The 20048-nt window shown below is 33.7% G+C and overlaps 1 protein-coding gene across 1 annotated transcript in view; it reads right to left on the bottom strand.

The window, feature by feature from the left end:
* The window catches only part of LOC106459538 (fibrillin-1-like), a 122045-nt gene that overhangs the window by 25759 nt on the left and 76238 nt on the right, over positions 1 to 20048 (bottom strand). Inside the window, exons 68-79 of the mRNA XM_022386048.1 lie at positions 18421 to 18543; positions 17548 to 17631; positions 14359 to 14478; positions 13881 to 13985; positions 12386 to 12514; positions 11434 to 11556; positions 3767 to 3850; positions 2265 to 2384; positions 1854 to 1961; positions 1298 to 1426; positions 583 to 798; positions 132 to 251 (exon numbers count right to left, since the gene is read on the bottom strand). Coding sequence (XP_022241756.1) covers positions 132 to 251; positions 583 to 798; positions 1298 to 1426; positions 1854 to 1961; positions 2265 to 2384; positions 3767 to 3850; positions 11434 to 11556; positions 12386 to 12514; positions 13881 to 13985; positions 14359 to 14478; positions 17548 to 17631; positions 18421 to 18543 — 1461 coding nt within the window. The remainder of the gene's footprint in view (positions 1 to 131; positions 252 to 582; positions 799 to 1297; positions 1427 to 1853; positions 1962 to 2264; positions 2385 to 3766; positions 3851 to 11433; positions 11557 to 12385; positions 12515 to 13880; positions 13986 to 14358; positions 14479 to 17547; positions 17632 to 18420; positions 18544 to 20048) is intronic.

Below are 20048 nucleotides of genomic sequence, written 5' to 3'. Positions count from 1 at the left end.
ATGTGCACCAGTATCAAGACAATGTGCATTACTAGCCTTCATTTCTAATACGTTTACAACTGTATGCTAAAACTTTTCATTTAAGACTTTTTATATACAAAAGACAATACTCATTCAAAATTTTATCCTACCCTTAAAACAAAATGTCAATGGATTTCCACTGTATTCAGGAGGGCAGTAACAGACAGGTTTATGATTCTCTATTTTACAGATAGCATTCTGTCCACACATTTGATCTTGTCCACATGGATCTGAAAAATATTACCAAAAATGTTTTTGCTTATTTCAACTAACCATTTAAATGCATAATCTTCAGTTGATTATTCAGTTAGAAAAACAACAACAAATTATCACAGAAGCTCAGAATGTTGTTCAACTGCCAAGGTAGGTCAAATTCATGGTGTACTTTCTTTCATTAGACTTTGGGCAGAAGAATTGGTCTTGCAAATGAAACATATGTCTTTGGAAAACTAATCTCTGTAACAATAAAGCAAGGAGATATGTGCTATTAAGTTAATTAAGTGAAAGAGAAGTTTAATTAAAATAAATAAAGAATAATACAATGTTTGTCTCTTGACTTACTGTAACAAGTGTTACTGGATGTATCACAAACTTCACTATGCAGACAGTCACTGTCAAACTGGCATCCACTTCCATCATTCAACCTGAGACATTGACCATCATAAGGATCACCTCGGAAACCATCAGGACAGCGACATTCATAACCCCCTAGTGTGTTTCTGCAGTACTCGCCAATGCTGCAAGGTCGCTGTGGCTGTTCCACACATTCATTGATATCTAACAAAGGAGAAATTAGGATTACAAAACAAGTAAAAAACAAAAGTACTAGTTTATTTAATAATGATTAATAAATATATTACGGATGACACAAAATTTAAAAACATGTATAATTAAGTCTGAAGCCTAGGTAGAAGTTTAAAACTTGAAACACAACTTTGCAAGCAGTTTATTTTATAAGCTACTACAAGTAATTATAATAATTGATTTATCATAGAGAAGAGAAATTATAATATGTTAGATAAAAACAAATAACTAAAACATCAAGAGCAGGTACATGTAAAACAAAAATAATTTGAGTGAAAAGAGAAAACATGCTATTAAAAACAAATTAATGCAAGAAACATTCTGATGTCACTGATCAAGTACAGCGTCACATGAATATATCACTAGTTTCTATTGTAGTAATCTCTACTATGCACATCATAATCACATAAAAAATTATATGTTACTCATCAACTTTTTTTCTGTTTATGACAGAAGCTGACTTGTCTCTCACCTAAACAGGAGCCATCTGAGTGAAGTGAAAATCCTCGTGGGCATATACAAAACCCTGTACTGGTTTCAGTGTATACACATTCTTGGTTGTCCAGACAGGGGCTGGTGGTGGTACAATTCCTGTCAGTCACTAAAAGCAACAAAAAAAATTCTAATGCACTTTTTAATATTTAAATGCTGAAAGTCAGCTTTTGGAATTTAAACCATAACTTTTAAAGTATTATACTGTATACATAAATACCATTTTATACAGTTTTTAGTCTCTCATCATCCAGCATAACTAAAGAGTTCTGGTATTTAATGAAAAGCTTCTTGGGCAGTGACACTTGGGAAATAAAAGATAGATCTGAAATACTACTTTTACACACTTGTGATTTTGAGCCATTATGGATAAATGAAGAGGAATGTGGAAAACAAACAACTGCAGTTAACTTATTTTTTGACATGTAATCATGTTATCTGTCTATTAATATAACTGCACAAAATATAAACTGTTCACTCAATGAAATTGCATCATCTTCTAGTATATTAGGAAACTACTTAATGACAAGACTTACAAATGCAGAAGTCAAATATCCTACTGAGCTCTCCAGTGCAGCCACAAAGCTTATTTGGTAAACAAATTAAATTTCCTGGGCAATGTTCTGTTGTCTGGCAACCATGGACTGTGGAATGATGAAGAAGGAGAAAGAGCAAACCAAAGTAAATAATTAATAATTAAGTAACAATACAGTGTGATGATTTAGTAACTTTTTTTTTGGTGTAAAAGATTTCTAAAACTAGACATTCAGTTCTAAGTTAGTTAAATGTTCTACGTTAAACAATTACTATCAATGTACCATGCTCATTAAAGTATCAAAGTTTCAACAGTTACCATAAATATAAAATGTCAAGTAAGTGGGATACTATAATATTCAAGAGTTCCAGTGAAATTTTATATTTGATAAAAGTATTACTTTTGTACTCACTTCTGTGACAATTGGAGTTTGGATTTCCAGTATATCCTGGTGGACATAAGCAGTAAGGACTATGATTGTTTACTTCACAATGGGCATTCAAACCACACACACTTTCCACCAGACAAGGATCTGGAAATAAATAAAGAAAACAAAACTTATATTATTCTTCAATGAAAACATTTTTCCATTCTAATTCATGTATATATAAAAAAAATCAACTATATAGAAAATATTCTTCATGTAAAAGTTATTGTCAGTACTTAGCTAAATGTAAAGTAGCTGAGAAATGGTGTCATTGATTAAACAAGCAGTATTAAAATGAATGCAAATATGGTACTTATTACAAGGATTTTTTAATCAATTTCAATTCATAATGAGTTGCTTTTTTAATATTGGAAGAGGCAGACTCATTTCTGGCTCCTGTTTCCTTTTGGCTTAAAAACTTAAATACCATTATATAGCTCAATGTCTTTTGTTATTTAATGCCAGTTCAGTAAAATACAAGTATGGCATCACATTACATATCCAACTGCCTAAAGCTTATTCATCAGGATAGTAATAATCTTTATTTAATACAAAGGAATGATAGTTTAGTAATTCCATTTTAAACAACAATTTTCTAGCAGTCAGTCTATTTACACATCAAAAATTTGTAAAGCAATGTTTAACAATGATTATAGAGTGCATGCAATTATAATTTCTGATAACCTACAATTTATTTTTTTAGCTTTCTTTGTTAACTTTGTGATATGCATATTTCACATATCATACTTTCATACAACTTGTATTTACATTTAGTGACATTTTCTTAGATTTTTGAAAAGTTCTAGTTCAGATTGAAAACAGCCTTAAGTGTTGCCCTCAATGGTAGGACTCACCTATGTGATAGACGTATAGTAATCAACATTACTTTATACTGTGTGAAGCTACTTATTGGTTATTACATTGGGTGGGAAATACCACAAAATTCCGGAAATCTTATTTCTCTTTTTTTTATGTGCTACGAGGTATTGTCTATGTCATTATATATCAGTAGTAATGTTTTTAGCTACTGATCATGTGTACTTTGATTTTTATTCCATTACTACAAATGGTCTCAGATATATTTTACAATACATGTTTATTCCCAGTAAAGTACTAGTTTCTGTTTATCTCCAACCACTTTAACTCCATCAACAGTTATTCCTAACACCTTCCTACTAATTTTTTTACTTTGGTGAAACTGATAAAAAGAACAATTCACACAAACCAGAAACATATTATAACATCACAGATTCATTGGATTTGTTTGTTGTTAAGTACAAAACTACAGAATGGTATATCTGTGGTTTCAATAAAATAATGTTGTTTTCTAAAGTAATATTCTATTGGTTTAAAGCTTTGACATAATGTTAACAATAATTTCTCTCAATAAAACAAAATACTATGATTTCATACAGAAAGGTGGAGAGTAAACATTTTCTTTTTCTGACAATATGTTATTACAATTATTTAAAACTGCTTATTCTTACCATGACACTTGCTGATGGTGACATCACAAGCCTGATTGGAAGGACAGTCATCATCCACTAGACAATCACCTTCTAGAGTCTTACCTGCAGATACCAATTAGCACCAAACTTTATATTTAGGTTTAAAAAAAATTATATACAAAATTTCAAAACTTATATGAAAGAAATATATAAATAAAATTATAAATGCAAAAACTGGTAATTTTGATAAACCCTAAAGTTAGCATTTTCATATTGTTAAAAAAAATTAAATGAAAGTTAAAAATTTTAAATTATATTTATTGCAAGATGATTCTTGACTTCTGAAATCCTAAAAGCCTTATATGAATGAAATTTTGATACAATAGTTGAAAAGTTATAGGCACGAACAGTTTGTTCTGTTTTGTTATGCAAAAATAATATCACTTAGTAATTTTAACCAAAGCTTATTTACAATCCTAAGTTGTTCCTAAATATAAGTAATAAATTACAACCTTGTCTCATGTTTAATTATATTAAGTACTTGTAATAAAAATGAGCATTTAACTTTCTGTGTTAATTACAGCAAAAATAGGAAAACAGATAGTATGTTGATAATTGTAAAGTGAACTGGAGCAACTAATTTTTGCCTCATCCTGTACAACTTCATAGAAAAATACATATATTTGTTAATTCATACAAATGTTAAAAGCATATAACAGATACAAAAATTATTTGTAACAAAGCACTTAAACATCTTGACTAAAGTTATAATTTTCCTAAATAAAAATGAATTTCCAATAGGTATTTCCCTTCTCTCACAAGATTAGCTTTTCTCCTTTTGTGTTGCCCTCTATATGTGAACTTTTTCAGAAACGCATACCACAAGCCTTCATTCTCCATCTTTGGAGTCCAAAGTTCTAACACGTCTCTTATGCAAATCATCATTCATCACCTCTCCATCAATAGGAAATCACTACTATCATGCGACACGTGTGACCAGACATGGCAGAACATTAAAGGAAGCACATCCATGTGGGAGAGGATAGTTTAGCAACGTGATCTTAAACAGAAATTGGAACCACTCAATCCCACGATGGAAAGTGGGCAAGTGAGGATATGTCCCATGGTCTAGAGTAGCTACAGCATGACAGACCATACTCGGTAAGTCAACTACATCCAAAAACCCCACTTGCTGGGTACCAACATCCTCGTGAGGGTAGAATGAGGATCATACCCTCTTCACCTCAAGTCCCAGAGTCTAACCTAACCAGGAACTCACAGGGTAGCCTTAATGGCAGGGATCTGGGAATGTGTCATCCGGAATCCAATGGAAGTCCATTGCATGTACTCAACCCCCAGGTCGGTGACAACCTTGTCACTCAATGAGGGAAAACCCAGGACAGAAACAGAAACAGGCAGAAACCCGCAACACAGAAGATAAGTCGAGAGGGGAAGATGGACAACCTGAAACCTGTGTGAAAAATTATGTGATTGGTACACTAAATCTCCAAAACCTCACTCACTGGGTACCAAAATCCACACAAGGGTAGGAGGAGAGCACCCAATCAGAGCGGTGAACTGCATTTGGGCATCTCAACTCTGGGAAAAAGTTACTCATCTGGAGGATCCGGTAACTCCCTCTACAGAACACCATTGCCCTACATTGAACTGAATGGTTATAGCCATTTTTGTGGAACCCATCCAGCAGGTTGCCTCCATGGTCAACCAACCCAGCAGCTTGGAACTGGTAAGTGGTAAGGACTCCTGTACTCAACTGGAAGGGGGGAAAGTGCAGTGGAGAGTCTGGAGGGACTGCAAAACCCGAGACAGTGCAATGGGTGATCACGAAACCCTATGTTTAAAAGCAGACCACACTGATTTATTCAATCTAGGCAGGGCAGGAATCCATGGGTGATACAGTCTGGAATAGGTATAGTATGATGCAATTATCACATGGAATTTACACTCTAGTGATCTTGTGAAACACCCCATCTCAAGGGTGAATGTACATAGCCATGGAAAATGTATAAGAATCAACATGGCTTACAATGTGGATTTGATAGCAAGACGTCGGTGAATGTCTAAGTTGAACTCATTCCGAGTACAGACAGAATACCTGGTCAGGCACTACTTGCCACAGGGCAGAATTCAAATTGAAGCTGAAGCAGGGACCCCTGAAAGAAAAGTAAGCATTAGTTAGTACTTACCTCATGTCACAGCCAAGCCGAAATCTTTAAATAGCCATAAGAGGCAGGCAATACCCCAATGAAACAGAAACAGTGATGTGGTCTAGGTAGTAAGAGATGAAAGTGTGCAGAGTCATTCTTATGTTTAATCTTAGAATTTCTTCCAATGGCCGGTGAAGATGAGAGGCAAGGGAGAAGGTAAGGTGACAGATTTGATGTGTGGAAACATGAAAAAGATCACGCTGTGAAGGAGACAAGGAAGAATAGGAAAATCTGGATCAAACATCGAACCCAATTGGTCAGGGTAACTGGAAAAAGATCATGGAAGGTTGCCAATGGATAAAAGGGTGGGAATGAGGACCCCGGAAGGAAGCCATGCAAGCAATATAACAACAGAGGGCACAGACAGGACAGAGGATTCTATCCAGATCAGGATGAGGGTAGAGATGAAATATAGAGGATAGGCAGATAGGGGGAAAAAGAGGACTGACCTTCTTGAGCTGCAGAGGTCTTGGAAAAGAAACAATGATCTGGATAAAGGATAAGGTAGGAGGAGTGGTTCAAGGTCCTGGTAACAATGAGAGTGAAAATATCTAACCTATGATGCCTGCAGGCCAGGCATAAGAGAAAATATGCCTGCAAAGAGAGGTGAAACAGGGAACACATAGACAGAGGGTCGAACGGAGGTAATGTGAGAGCATGAAGGGCCACGTTAATGTCCCAGTATAGGAGTGACAGATGCCTCTGTGGCTGATGGAGCCAGAAGTAATTTATCAACATGGAAAGGACAGGAGAAGCAAAGACCCTATGCAAGCGAGAAAAACGAAATGTATGGTATAATGCCGCCCAAAACCCTGAAATCAAGGAGACCAAAGAACCCCTCTCAAAGAGCCATGTGAGAAATTGGAGATACAGGCAACTGTTAAGCGAGAAGCCCAGAAACCTGAGTCAATGCCCAGGAGCAATAAATGCTCCATTTGCTTTGATAGACACCCAAAGATGAAGGGCAAATGGAACAGGCTACATGTGAAGCTACTCTGCAAGAGAAACCAGAACTCCTTGCCAAGAACCTGACAAAAGCCAGGCTTGAAGATAAAGAATGGATAGTGCAGGATGGAGTGCTGGTGAATGGGGTTGACAGACCAGGTTGGGACAGAGGGGAAGAAAAAGGGGAGGGTCATCTGCAGTTAGAGCAACTGAGGAAACCAGGAGCAATCAGAAGAACTAAGCATGGAATGGCATGGATGAGGGAGACCACCCAATGGAGTAAACGGATGGGAGTGTAAACATAAAGGAACAGATGAGACAGCCAAGGCTCGAGGATGGGGGACTGGGAACCAAAACTTGTGATTGAGGGTTATGGCAAAGACATCGATATGGGGTGTACCCAGGTGCAGACAGAGCCACAGATAAATGGCAGGATACTGAGACTACTCTGTGGGAAAAAAAAAATCGATCCAGTCAGGAAAGACGATCAGCTACGAGATTGAAAGCACCAGGTACATGACATGCCATCAAATGAATGTGATGTACGTGGGCCCAATAAAGAAGATCCATAGTGCAAGAACATAGGGATATGGACCTGGTGCACCTTGGTGATTGATATATGCCACCATGGTAGAATTATTAGAATGAATCATAACCAGTCAGCGACTGGCAAAAGAAAGAAATTAATTCAAAGCCAGATGAACAGCCAGAAGTTCGAGAACACTGATGTGAAGAGAACTCTCTCCCACAGACCAATGACCTGAAACCTCCTGGTGATCCACCCAGGCACCCCAGCCTTGAAAGGGTGCATCTGTGAAAAGATGTAAATCAAGCTGCAGAGGAAGAAGTGGAACCATATGGGCCCTGCCCAGGGGTATGAGAAGGGTCATGGAGGACCTCATCTCCAGAAACAATAGAACCTCACAAGCTGTAAGTGAGGGAACAGACAGGGCTTTCTGAATGGCCCATTCCATAGAATGGAGCCGGAAAGAAGGGTAGGTCCGACTGAGGTGGATGTTGAAGAAAACACCCAAATGGATAAGGTATTGGTAGGACAAAGGAAATACTTCTCCAATTTGACCAACCAGCCCATCTGTGCAGCTGCAGCCAGGAGCTGACGAGTGTGACAGGCCAATTCCCGTTCAGAATGAGCAAGAAAAAGCCATTCGTCTGTATAAACATGGAAGCGCAACCCCACGAGAAAAACTTATGGTGCTAAGGCTAGGCTGAAACTGGTACACAAACCCCCAATATGAACAGGAATGCTCTACCATAGGAATGTGTAGGTAAGCATTGGAAATGTCCATATTGATCATCCAAAACCTGGAGAAATGCCCACCAAAGAGAAAGGTATGTCTCCATAGTAAAGCAAGGAGTGTGAATGTACTGATTGAGATTGGATAAATCAATGACAGGAAACCAGTCCACAATCTCTTTTGGAGCCATAAACAGGTTGGATTAAAACCCCTGTGAATCTGGTGGAGCTGTTTCGATAGCCTGTTGTGCGATGAGGTTCTGAACCACCTCTCACAGACACTGGCATGTCGAGGGATTCCGAGGAGAAGGGAATGGGAACACTGGATAACGGAGGAAGGGAGAGAAAGGGGATAATGTATCAAACCAAGAGCATCTTGTGAACCAAGACATCAGTGAGAAAGGGCCCCCACAGATGAACGAAGTTCAAATGACGAGCCCCCACTGGGCCTGAACCGACCATATAGTCACTGGTACTGCTGTTGGTGGATCATGCATCGTTGAATAAGTCGTCATACCATGGCACAGAGGGAGGGTGGGACAGGAAGAGGAAGGTTGGGGGATAGGCCCCACCTGCAACAAATGAGCTACCAAGTTAGTAAAGGTAGAATGTCCATAGGCCGAGGCCAACTGCAACTCCAAAGACCCAGGAATTGAGTTAAACACATAATGCCACAAAAACGGCACCATGCAGAGGTCCCTTAGATATGGAGCCTAGAGACAGGTCTGCACCAAAACTGCATCATGGGCCAAGAGGTTCGAACAACAAACAAACCATTTTTGAAGTGAGAGAGTGTTGCCCACGCCGTGCCCAAAAATACGGCATCAGACGCTGGCGAAGTATCCAAAGTGGTGACTGTAACTTTGGAATTTATAAGCAGGAAACATGAGGAAGTAATACTTTATTAATATAATAACTACACAACTGTGAAGTGTAGTAAATAAAGTTAAGAAAAATATGCAAAATGAAAAAAAATTAACCACTCGAAGGTAAGTGAACAATGTAAAAAAGAACGTCTGAACTCAATAGCTGCAAATGAGAAATGATAGTTCGGTAGTGGCGCGTAGAGGGAGTCACATGTGTCACATGATAGTAGTGCTCTCCTATTTGTGGAGAGGTGACGCATGAGGATTTGCATGAGAGACATGTTGGAACTTTGAATTCCAACAGAGGGAGGATGAAGGCTTGTGGCATGCGTTTCTAGAAAAGTTCGCATATAGAGGGCAGCACAAAACAAGAACAGCTAATCTTGAGTGGAGGGAGAGTACCTTATTGGAATGATATTTGTTTATGGCAGTTAGCAGATTTACCTTTCTATAACTAGAAAATAATATATCTTTATCAAAGATTTTTATTTCACCTTTTCCATGCCTCCTTTCTGAAGAGAATGTAAGTGGTCATAGTTTCGTATTATTCTTTGTCTTGGACTAAGATTACATGAAACAATGACCATTCTATAGAGTGTGTACTCACTTCAATATGCTTGTGTGTTATTTGTTCTTTGAGGTGTAAATCTTACCCAAATGAAGAGGTAGTACAAAGGCTTATACAAGTTTGTTTGAGCTGGGAGGCAATCTCACTTTGAATATATATAATGAGAACTGTGCAATACCAAACAAGGACCCTGTTCTGACTTGAAAGTGCAGTACAGACACAATCCTTCTCTTATTTGGAGATTAAGCACTTATTTTTTTATACGGAATTGTTTTCGCAGCTCACGTTATCAATACAAGGTTTATGAACAAAATATTATAAGCAATAAAATGGTAGCTTTCAAAGCTTTGAAAAAAATTAAAGACCCCAGCATCGTAATCATATCAGCTAAAAAATGAAACCAAACTGTGTTAATGCACCAAAATGATTACTCTGAAAAGATAAAGCTTATATCTGAAGACAAAAAAATACCAAAAGCTTCAACAGGACATTACTGACAAACTTGAAAACTTTTAGATTTCTGAAGATAATAAAACCTCCAATCAGATAGTGAATGTAGATCTTCACATCTCTACAGCCAACCAAAATACACAAGTATAATATTCCATTGTGTGGCACCAGCTAGCTAGTTACCTTGTTTTTACAGTAACTTCTCTCTCTGAGGTACCAGCAGTTTTCAAGTGAGAAATGCTACAACTTTTTATTGCCCCAGGACTAAAAAAAAAAAATTGTTTTTATCCAACCCAACAACATTCTTATCAGTTGCAATATCAGCAACATGTATTTCTGTATACCAGTTCTTGATTTGCTCCCAGTCAACAGACAAAAATTAGATACAGACCTTAAGTTAAATCTTTGAACCAACCTCACTGTTGATTCCATTATGGAGTTTAGTTCTCATTTCCCAAGTACAATCCATTTTCCACTTGAAGATTGATTTTATGAATAGACCAACAGTTTAACTATGATAAACAACAACGAATCAATTTAGATTAAGGCTTAAACACTAACAATATCTTAAACAACACCCTACATAAAGTTGAAAAAATAACAACCTGCCTCATGAACAATTAAATTCATCACAGTTGAAGTCCTCTTTCAGGGTTGTAACTGCTACCTTATTGTACAAAATACAGACATGATGAAGGGTTCAGAATGGAGTCAGAAGCATTATATTGATACCAAGAAAACTGGCAAAAGTCATAGAAAACTTAGTCCACATCTTAATATTTAGCTGTTTTTTTCCTTTTTACCTGAGAAAACCATGCCATTAATAAGATAAGATTTAAGTTTATTGTTTGAGACAGGGAGTAAAATTAACTAATCCTTTAAAACCTTTTTCTTTAAGTGTTTCTGCTTCTTTGTGGATTTTTATTTGCTCATTAGTAAATAACTTTATATTTTCATCTGGGGAAACTAAAGTGAAAGAAACATTCTACAAGTGGCCGAGACTTTAGCAGAGGAAGTATCAAAACCATGACTTGAGGCTAAAATATTAAAGTGTCTTGTTTAAATGCATTTTTTGTGGAAATCTAAAGTTGATTATTGTATTGGAAATATATATTTTAAATTATTTTTGTTGTTGTTGTGTGAAGTTAAGCACAAACTACACAATGGGCTATCTGTGCTCTGCCCACCATGGGTATCAAAACCCAGTTTCTAGCGTTGTAAGTCCGCAGACATACTGCTGTGCCATTGGGGGCAAATTATTTTTAATGCAAGATTAGGTACTGGATATACGTGTTAATATATTATGTTTAAAAACACACCTTAATAAAATGGATTTGATTATATAATACATATTAATAAGCCAAAGAAAAACATGAAAAGGTTTAATAACTTACATCCTCCAAAGTTTGGTTCACCAACTGTTCCCCATGGACATTTACATATGTAGCTACCTTCACTGTTGAAACACTGGGCTCCTTGTCCACATGGGAATGGGACTTGGTCACATTCATTTAGATCTTTAGAAAAGAATAAGTGAGAGATCTTTTATCGTATAATAAGCTTTTATTACAGGTACATTAATAATAATAATTTACATAAACCAATGTACATCAAACAAACACTATTGTAACATTCTTAATTGGTAAGAGCTTCTGATCAAAAGTTTTGTAGTTCAGAACTAAAATAGTTTTCAAATAAGCTATACATTATGACATTCCAGTATACCAAACAATATTATAAACTTAAAAGCTATAATGTGATTAGATTGCCCTGAATCATTAATGTGTACTTTAACTTTCATATTATATTCAACCCTAACTGAAATAATATTTCATAAAGTTCAGTAAGATTAGGAGACTGAAGTTAGCTAAAAAATTCCAACATAGTGTTAATAATGCAAAATCATATTCATAACCTGATAATAATTACCTTTTCTTAATGAAACTATTATGACAAATGAATATGATTAGTATTTAGAAAGTGCATAAATACACCAAATTATATTTACTGGTATTCATGTATTTGCAATAGTGTACATTTAACATCACAAGCTTATAGATATTACAGAACTGTATAAGATACATAAACAAATGCATACTATCTACCTATCTCCAGAACTTATACCGCTTCTCTTCATTGATTTTTTAGTTAAGTGTTACATAACTTAGTAAATCTACTAAACTGACCAATGAAAAGAACTTTCTGATACCAACAGTGTCTGATATCAAAATATATTACATGTGTTTTAGGTAACAAATAATAACTTTTGTATCTGCTCCACATCTATTTGAATAAAAAGAATATTTTGACATTTTTGTATAGCCTCAAATAACAAATTTTGCCTACCTCTACAAATCCCATTTGGCATCATCACAAAACCTCGTGGACAAACACATAGACTATTTTGAACACCTGTATAAATACATTCTTGGTTTTCTGGACAGGGGTTTGTAGTTGAACAATTACGGCTTGATACTGTAAAAACATAAAAACAGAATGCATCACCAAAAAAAGATTAACAAATGCAGTTTTGTTAATTATTATGATACTGCTTTTATCCAGGCAATAATGTTTATTCTCTTTTCAAACAAGCTTGGATAATTTCATTTTGAGTAGAAACATGTTAGAAATAAAATGCTATCTTAGCCAGTTGCTTTTAAAGGAATTTTTACATGAGTTAAAAAGTGATGTGTAGTTGATGGTTCAACTCTAGATTAAACAAAAAGATATTTTTCTAATGCAATTGATTTTGATAATGATAGATATACGGATTAAAATATGAATATGAGATTCATACACTTTTATAGCTCTGAAATTAATTATTTCTTCTTGAAAAATGAAAGAAATGTCTTAGGAAACCTTATATAAAACCAATAGTAAATCTGAAAATGTTTGTATATTCTCCATATTACAGGCATATGTCTATTTACAGAGTATTTGCTTACGATCAAAATAATTAGTTTAGCAGCACTTCTTTAATTTTAAAATCTAAATTAACACTAAAAAATGTAGTTTTTCCATAAACTGTTTGAACAATCTCACACCTAGTATAAACACTTGATTAAGTATGTTCAAATCATTTGTCTGTATTGAAACCAATAAGTTACTCAAAGTAACAGCAGAAACATAATCATATGAAAAGTAAAAGGAATCTCATTTATTATTATTTGTATTACCATTAACCCACCATTGATAACAAATTTACTTTAGCTGCATGACATCTCTAGGTAAAAACTATTCTGTTTAAGCACTCTTTGTGACTCTTTGAATCTGCTGTGTCACAAGATGTCCAGAGGATTTCAAACTATTATGTGCATTGTTTACAATCATTAATCCTTATCCTGTCAATTGCACATCCTAAGGACTATCTAATTTAAACTTGTAATATAAAAACTCAAGATAGAATAGTTAGTACCAATGGCTTTATGGCCTTTTTTCAGGTCAGTCTTTTCTGGGTTTCAAAAGCTATACACGTTTTCCATTAGCATTCTGACAACCAAATTTCACATTCACTTCTGAAACTAATAATTCAGTGATGTTTATTCAAAGTGCATTGGCTTTTATAAATAAGATCACACCATAAAATTTTCATGGAGATATGTAATACAAGAGGTATAAGTAGAGAAAAACATCAAAAATGAATCCCTTTCTACAAAGATAAATGTAAGTAAACAATGTCTAGAGAAAATATATTTTCATATTAAAGCTTCAATCACTTATGAAAAAAAGAGGTCGTGTAAACTGACAAAACAATTTCAAGCTAATTTTTAATGTATTTCATCAGACTGTTGTATTAGTGTAACTTTCTATAAAATATAGGAAAAGAGAGAGAGCGACTTACAAACACAGAAAAATCCTTCTTGTTTAAAAGGACGAGGACAGTTACATCGCTTTCCCATGCAGTGAAGGTTGCCAAGACATTCTTCATGACGGACACAGGTTTGTACTAGAAATCATGTTCATTTAATTAAATATTATCTTAAACATGTGAATTATCTTACTTATTAATATTAATATTTAGGGATTTAATAATTGAGCTTATCTTTTGTACTTTTAAACAATGCTCTGAATATGAAAAAAACAAATTACTTTTGTACCTGTACTAATGCCAAAAATTTATTTCCCTATTTTTGCACACAATATTATGTATATATATAATTTACAGGTTAGGCTCATTATTTTTGTTCTAGGCATGTTTTCACCTAAACATACTTATTCTGTAGACAATTTTAAACTCTGACAGTCTTTTTACATACTTACACATACTTTAATATATATACATACTTTCAAAATGAACCAAAACATTTCATGTAACTTACTTTCGCTGCACTCCAAGTTAGGGTTTCCTGTAAGACCAATACCACAATGACACTCTACTTGATGATTGATGGCCTTACACTTTGCCCTTTTTCCACAGATGTCTGACTCTGAGCATAAATCTGTGAAAGAGACATTTGTGAAAAAATCACTAAAACACAAATCGTATAATCAATTAATGGTTATATTAGGTCGTCAATAAATTAATGTTGCTTTTTTAGATAAAAAAAAACCAAATAACTTATATATCAAAACAAAACATTTATTATATGAAATAGACTCTATTCTTATCGATGATGCTTTTCCATTTTACAATCTGGTTGTTGATGCACTGATTAAAGAAATCACTTGGATTTGAAGCAAAAAAATACTTATGTCCTATTTAACAACTTCCACATTTGCAGACGTTTTCCCATTAAAATGGTGTTGTAGTGAATGAAAAAGATGGTAATTTGATGGTGCCATATCTGGAAAATATGGTGGGTGGAGGGAGAACTTCCCAACCTAACTCCATAATATTGTGTTTCGTCAAACATGCCACATGTGGACATGCATTGTCATGGAGAAGAAGAACACCTATTCGATTGACAAGAGAAGGGCGTTTCTGATGAAGAGCTTGATTTAAACATTCTAGTTCCTGTCTATAGATCTCTGTGTTGACAGTTTGCTGTAGACTGAGGAGTTCGAAATGAATTACTCCTTTGATATCCCACCAAATGCAAAGCATCACTTTCTGCGGATGGAGTACAGGTTTTGGGGTCAAAAGTGGTTTTGTCTAGGACTGAGCCATTGTTTTTGGCATTTAATATTTGCATAGAAATTCCATTTTTCATCACTGGTGACAATTCTGTCCAGAAATGGTTCACGCACATTACGCGCCAGAGGAGACGAAGCAATGTTCACACGTTAGAAACAATGATCATCGGAGAGTTCATTAGGCACCCAGACACCTTCTTTATGGAGTTTACCATATTCCTTAGATGCTTACGTATTGTTTGATGAGAGACATGCAATTGCAGGGCCATTTCACGAGTATGTTGCCTTGGGTTAGAATCAACAAGTGCCTTCAGAACATCAATATCAATTCCAACATGTCACCCCTGCAATCACAGTTTTTAAAGCTAAAGTCACCTGAACGAAATTTGTTGAACCATTATTGACATTTACAAAGGTTCAAAACATTTCCATAAACTTCTTTGATATTCTATGTGGCTACAGAGACGTTGTTTCTCTTCTTGTATTCAAACAGCATTACATGCCGAATGTGTCTCATCATGTGCCATCAATATAAGGGATTAGATTATACTAAACTTTACACTAATGTGACGTTTAGGCTGTTCATTTAACTATTATAAGTGATGTACGTTTTTTGGGGGGTGGTTAATGAAAGTTTTCCAAAACACGACATTAATTTCTTAAAGACCTAATAGATACAGATTAGATGTAATACTTGCTACCAAATACACTGGTTTACATACAATATCTGAATTTAAAAATAAATACAGATTAATCCTTTCGCCACAGGCTGATGCAGTTTGTATCACTTCAACTGAGGAAATACATTTATACAAAAAACATACGGTAACTCTGAGCATTCCTCACAAAATCTTGTAAGATTTTGTTAAAGTTTATAAGCATTTTGTACACAAAGAATTACATTATTTTAATTACATATTTCTTCTAAAAATGTTATATATCTGTAGTAGTTATTTGCACTCAAAGTGTTAAAATAGTGCAAGATGATTTTCATTTTAAGTATAAAAATGTTTCTCTTCATCTTATAGTTTCATATTTCATTTGCATAGCCTCTAGAACCTCCTAAATGAATATCAAAAGTTTTTTAGGGTAAATGTTTATACTTTATTTTTCATTTTCTCTACCATATTACTAACTCAAGCTATTATCATCAACGTACAATTCAATGAAATAATTAAAATTAGAAAATAGAAAAAAATACATACCTTTTAATTTTTTGTAAAATATCTTTAAAGATTTTTCCTTTTGTTAAATTCATAATTTCAGGTCTTTTCCATTTCACACATAGTTAATTTTTAATGTTTTCTTTTCTTGTTCTTTATCAGTTATTATTCATCTCGACACAAGTCAATGGTGCCCTCAAGGAATATTACAGTGTCCCTGGCAGACAGTTGCAACCATTCGGAAAATTTTTGTGCACCACATAATATCATAAGCCTTGAAAACCGACACAAGGTATGATGTATATTTAAAAAATGTTTAAACCTTTTAATTATACATTTTAAAATATAACTAATACAAAATTAACTAAAATATAATAGTAAGAATAGTAAGACCTTAATACAATTTAAACTGTATCTCTAACTATAACATATTTAGGTAAGAAACAACCATAAGTGCTATAGTTGATCAAGCAGCCAACGATTGTACAGTCAGTTACATGTACTTCATGAAGACACTGCATACCAAAATAATGGTTGTTAGATTATAGTGTAAAATGAGCTCTTTCTAATGACTATAACACGTGTATGTAACATCTACATGTAGGCTACAAAGCTCAAACAAGTCTGTTGAAGGTGGGTGTGACACCTGTCAGGGGTTGAAAAAATTTATTACTTGTTTCAACTGCATTCAATCAGAGACCTTTGAAGTGTATGAGTCAAAAAGTCATATAAGCATCTTATAGTCTAGACATACATCTACATAACTGCCATTGCATTATTGAAGTTAAAGCATGCCAAAGTAGAGAATTTTCATAGCTCATTGGTCACATGACAATACATCTGAAATTTTAAGTAGTTTTTAAAGGTTTCTTTTAAAATAAAGGACTTAAAACTTACATAAAATAAAACTTTGAATCATAAAATACATTATAATATTAATGTAATTCACATAAATTGACAGTAAAGGTGTTTAATTAAATGTTCAATGTAACACGGTGACTTAAGCAGAAAAGTGTTTAAAGGGGTTAAAGGGTTAACTGAATATTTAAAATATTATAAAACCAACATTTTCATATAAACCTTGTACTAAATCTCTGAATGTAAATACCATGCAATGATGCCAGTCTTGAAAAAATACAAAATTTTAAGTATCCACAATGACCTTACTTATGGAAAATAAGTGTTTCAATGCATAGCATATTTAAGATTAAAATGACAGATGGAAGATAGGCTAACTTTATTAGAATCATTAAAGAGGATAAATAAACTTACCATAGCAAGCTTCTGTTTCCCTATTACAAGCTTCATTTGACTTACAGTCTGTGTCTCGATGGCATTTAGTGACAACAGGATGGCCTACAAAAATTTATAAGGGAAAACAATTTTAAACACTTCTAAGACTGAAATGTTATATTTCTTCAGTATATTAATAAAGAGAGTAAACAATGTTGTTAAAAATTTAAACTCATATGTAACTACTAAAATTAACTGATTCTTGTAGTTGATGAGCTTGCAAATACAATACTATCAACTTTGTTCTTGTGCATTTACTATTAATAACTTCTGAGCATTAGTATACCAACACTGCTAATTAAATTAAAAATAAAGTTTTCAACATTTGTTACATTTGAAAAATAAAAAACTGACTAAACTACCCTTTAAATACAGATTGGCTTATATTCAACACCATTAATTTTAAATTAAAGTTGAAATATAATTATGTGCTAGTTAATTCTGATCTTAATTTTTTAAAAGTCATAGTCTAAAGAATACAATAACTGCTTTCTTTTTGGGCACAAAAGTTGATTGAATATCATAAGGTAAATGTTTCTAAACAGATTTATAACCGAGGTCTGTGAATGTCATAATACATTATTCTCAGATTAAATACTGTTATTGAAACCATATTGTGTGTATGCTTACAAAGAAGTTAAATCTTAGTATTTTCTCAACAATAACTTTTATATAGCAGCTACAAATAAAATAAATTTTCTACTTTTACATTTAAAACTGTGATTAATACAATTAAATAATAGAAAAAAATGTCATTGAATTATAAGGAACTAGTAATAACTAGAAAGTAATAAAAAACAATGAATGATAGTAGTATAGTTACATTAAATATTTAATTAAACAAAAACTCACATCCATCAGAATAGGGATCTCCAGTTAGGTCAGATAGGCAAGAACACTTGTAGTTGCCTGGTAAATTGGTGCAAACTGCTCCTGTGGCACAAGGACCATGGCCTTGAAGGCATTCGTTAATGTCTGATGATAAAAGAAGGGTTAGTCAAAAATTAATACTATAAGATCATCTTAAGACCAGATTGTGCCTATATTTTGTAAAACAAAAATAAAACTACTGAAAAAATAATTGAAAATGATTCATTACCTCACTACCTAAGTTGGTTAATTACATCTAAAGGGAGTTCAAAGCAATTTGCTATATTTCATGCAAAAACACACAGAAAATGGTAAACAACTTTTTTCCAATGAGCTACATTTTCATACAGTATGTAATCAAGCCTATTATTTACAACTGCAAAAAATTTTCTCATTCAAAGCCTAAACAGCTTATAAATTCATTTGATAGCTTTGAAAACTTGTGTAAAATGAATTAAAAAACGTTTTAGTAATACAAATCAAAGAGTATTGATTTCTTTTTGCCCATAATACCAGAAATGGACAATTATTTAAATTTAAAAATGTTAGAAATATTAAACAAAAAATAAAAATTTTACTCTTTATAAACTTTTATCAAAACCTAAGCTCATACAGTTCATACAAAACTTAGATATATTAATAAAAACTAAATATAAACTTTGTCAAAATTTAAAATATAAATTATTTGCCAACTGTCAAAATAAACAGCTTTTACTTATACTTCTTAATGGTATAAATATATATACTGTGTTGTTGTTGGGCTTAGGATTTTTCTACAGTAAGTGTTTGTGACTTGATGATGATAAATTCTATGATAAATGAACAGCATGCACTTCACCTGTTTTCAAAATAATATACATATATTTGGAACAAGTTAAGCTTATGTACAACAAATTCTTCACACTACAGAGATTATAGGCATATCATAGACACTATATATATATAGTTCTCTTCTTCTTGTCAAAAGTCACTCAGGCCTATTCAATTACTTTAGAATTTCAGTTGACAAGCCAAACTATCTTCTCTATTACTATTGCACTAGTATTCTATGTGTGATTCACTTAAAATTGTGGCATGAGTTACTGTAATCGTTTGGTCTTCTTTCTTCTAAATATCCTCTGTTCCTTTTATCAAAGTGCACTCAGGCTGATTCAGTTACTTTAGAACCATGCTTTGATTGAATAATTCTTCTTCTCTCCTTTTCAACTGTTAATCTTACATATTAAATGTTAGGCCTATGTTAATCATTAGGCCTATCACTTATATGGTAGTTAACTTCATGACGAACTTTTCCTTGCCCGTAACTTGACTCTCTTTTGCTATTATCTGTCTGCCATTTCTGCTCATCTCACACTATTTATATGTTTATCATTTAATCGTCTGCCTGCCTTCTAAAAATCTCTATATTCTCAATGTCAATGTATTGCATGCGATGTTTGATAGTCTCGACATCAATGAATTATAATCACAACTTCCTGAAATCATCTGCTTTTAACTCTTATTATAACAAAAACTAAACAATAATAAAATATTCACTCACAAAATAAATTAATCAATTATATCTAAACTAAACAGATTTTTATATCACAACAAACTTGAAAAAATTACAG

This window comes from Limulus polyphemus, unplaced genomic scaffold (genome assembly GCF_000517525.1).
Source record: "Limulus polyphemus unplaced genomic scaffold, Limulus_polyphemus-2.1.2 Scaffold624, whole genome shotgun sequence".
In the NCBI taxonomy this organism is placed as follows: domain Eukaryota; kingdom Metazoa; phylum Arthropoda; class Merostomata; order Xiphosura; family Limulidae; genus Limulus; species Limulus polyphemus.
The sequence above is the reverse complement of the archived record's forward strand: the minus strand, read 5'-3'. Positions and strand labels throughout refer to the sequence as shown.